Raw genomic sequence first — 2,450 nt, forward strand, 5'->3', positions numbered from 1 at the left:
GAGGGGGGCGGGCGGGGTACCACAACGGGCCTGTCCTGGACGCACCTCGGGCGGCACCTCCAGCACCAGGGCCCAGGCACGCGCGCACGGCCACGGCCCATGAGGCAGCCACCCGCGACGCGCGCCCCCGTGCCCCCCACCTGCGCCCGCGGCGCTCGGGGCGCGCGGGTCCACTTACCTTTGCACACGGGGGCTGGGCTGTCCGCCGAGCCTAGCCTGTCCTCGCCAACGGCACGACGCCTGGGACTGTCAGCCCGACAAACACACGACAACACACACTTTCTCTCGGATTCTCTGTTCGACGCGACTCGCAGCGACTCTGACACGGGCGGCTGCCTTTCGTCCCGTCCGTCCCTCTCCGTACAACTGGCAACGTCGATCCAAGATGGCGGCCGCGGAGCCAGGCCCTAGGCAGCTCCTAGTGCCCCTCCGCGCCGTGGGGGTGTGGGGGCGCTGGTGGCGCGCGAGTGCGCACGCGGGGAGGGCCGCCCCCGGACGGGAAGGGTGCCTGCCCCGCCGCCCGCCGCCCCGCCGCCGCCCCGCCCCTGAGGCCACGCCACGAGGGCCGCGGGCCACGGGGTGTGGTGGGGGTGGGGGCCGGGGTGATGGCGAGGGTGGGGCGGGCCGGGCGCTGCCCCAGCCACTTCTATGACTAATTCGTCAAGTCATTTGAAGACGACAATGAAGGGTGGTAGGCGGGAGCGCGGAAGCAGGAGGAGGTGGAGGAGGGTGCGAGTAAAGTGCCTTAGACTCCAGCTACTCCAGGCAGCAGGCGATGTAAAGCCAGAGAGCCGCCAGTAGGCCGCTCGAAGCCCTATGCGGGCCGGGGCGGACGGGGTGAGCGGGCGAAGCGACAGACTTCAGAGAGAGAGAAAGAAGCTCAGTAGAGCGTCCACACCGCGCCACGGGCGGGAGAGAAATAGCCGCTGGCGGGGGATCGGGAAGGGGAGAGAGGGCGGGGCCGGGGCGCAGAACTGCGGGAGTGCGGGGTGTGCGCGGGGGAGCGACAAGGATGGGGCGACAGGCGCCGCGCGGAAGCTAGGCACGTCGCCCTGCGGGCGGGGAACAAGCATTGGGTGGGTCGTGGGTGGGCTGGTGGTGGTGGCCCAGAGGGTGGACAGGAGGGACCCGGGTGGGCTGGTGTCGGCGCAAGCGTGGTCATAGCTGCACATAGCTCGATCTCTCCCACTCTCTGTCTAATTTACCACCGCTCCGTAATTTGCTCAGATAATGTAAGCGAAACCGGAATCTGGCTCATTTGCATTTCCCGCAATCAGAACGGAATAACAGGCACTGCTTTGAAGGGGAGCCGGTGTCTAACGGCCTGGGCTGCGCTCGCTGCGTCCGCTGGGCCCTCCGTCCGGTCCCTGACCGCGGGTCAATGAGTACGGGCCTCCAGGGCGTACCGAGCCCCGCACCCCATCCGCACCCGCCCGGGCCCCACGGTTGCGGTAGGCATGCAGCGGAGCAGTACGTGAGGCTGGGGTCCTCGCGCTGTCTCCGAATCGTTCTCATCCCCTCGCCGACGTCGAAAGTGGCTGGGGCGGCTAGGCCACCGCCGCCGCTGCTCCAAACGTGGCCGCCCCTGCCGTCCGCGGGAGGACGAGTCCCTGCCCCCTCCGCCCCCTCCCCTCCCGCCCGGGCCCGTGCGATGCTCGTATTGATTTCTAGCCCCGCGGGGCCGGGCGGGACCCGCCGAGTCCATTCATGCCCTTCTGGCTGAGAACAACGGGCCCCGGACAAACGGGCCAGGAGGGGCGGGGGGCGGGCTCCAGCCACTACATTATGGAAAAAAGGGTCATCCGATGCTGCGGTGGCATCAAGCGGGGACGGATGGAGCGGGGCGGGGGCGCCTCGACTGTGTGTCACCCCTCCCTCCAGGATGTGTGCCCGGGTGCTCGGAGCGCCCTCGTCTTTGCCGTCCGTAGCCTCCCGTCCTGTGGCTCCCGCGAGAGCGCCCTTACGCTTTCCAGATGCGCCTGGAGTCCGACGGGGAAGTCCACCAGTGACATGAGCCGACCCGCGCCGGCCCGGATATCGAACACGTGGTCTGTAAAAGCAGGACACGGGGGTGGTGAGGCGAGTTGCGAACTAGTATAAGACCACGGTGCGACCCGCGTCCATTCTTTGGGCAGGTGGAGGGGGGGGGGCATCTCGTGTCGAGGAGGCAGCAGCCAGCCCTCCTTCCATCACCCACGTCCGCACGCCCCCATTCTGCATTTACCTAAACCCTACTTGTGCCCGGGGGAGGCGGCGCCGCCCGCCGCCTTTGACGCCCTCCACTCAAGCTGCCTGACGGAATTTCCGACGAGGCGTGGGAGTCTGGACCTGGAGCACACTAAGGGTGGGCTTTTTGGACAGGCAGGATGAGAGCGGGGCTGAGCCGTGAGCCCGCCCCCTCGGCGCGCCGCCTCTGCCCGGGGGCGGAGGGGGGGTCGGGGCGGCAGGCG

General features: G+C 69.0%; 1 protein-coding gene across 2 annotated transcripts in view; it reads right to left on the bottom strand.

Moving 5' to 3' along the window:
* The window catches only part of LOC113212953 (ras-related protein Rab-3), a 16,185-nt gene extending 14,136 nt beyond the window's left edge, over window positions 1-2,049 (bottom strand). Inside the window, exon 1 of one of the 2 annotated variants that reach the window (XM_052269892.1) lies at window positions 1,965-2,049. In XM_052269892.1, the coding sequence (XP_052125852.1) occupies window positions 1,965-2,012 (48 nt within the window). In that variant the 5' untranslated portion in view covers window positions 2,013-2,049. Of the gene's footprint in view, window positions 1-178; window positions 414-1,964 lie in introns of those variants that run through there. The other variant, XM_052269893.1, reaches the window with a different exon arrangement.
* Window positions 2,050-2,450: the final 401 nt, after the last annotated feature.

This window comes from Frankliniella occidentalis, unplaced genomic scaffold, assembly GCF_000697945.3.
Source record: "Frankliniella occidentalis isolate FOCC.00 unplaced genomic scaffold, Focc_3.1 Scaffold105, whole genome shotgun sequence".
NCBI lineage: Eukaryota > Metazoa > Arthropoda > Insecta > Thysanoptera > Thripidae > Frankliniella > Frankliniella occidentalis.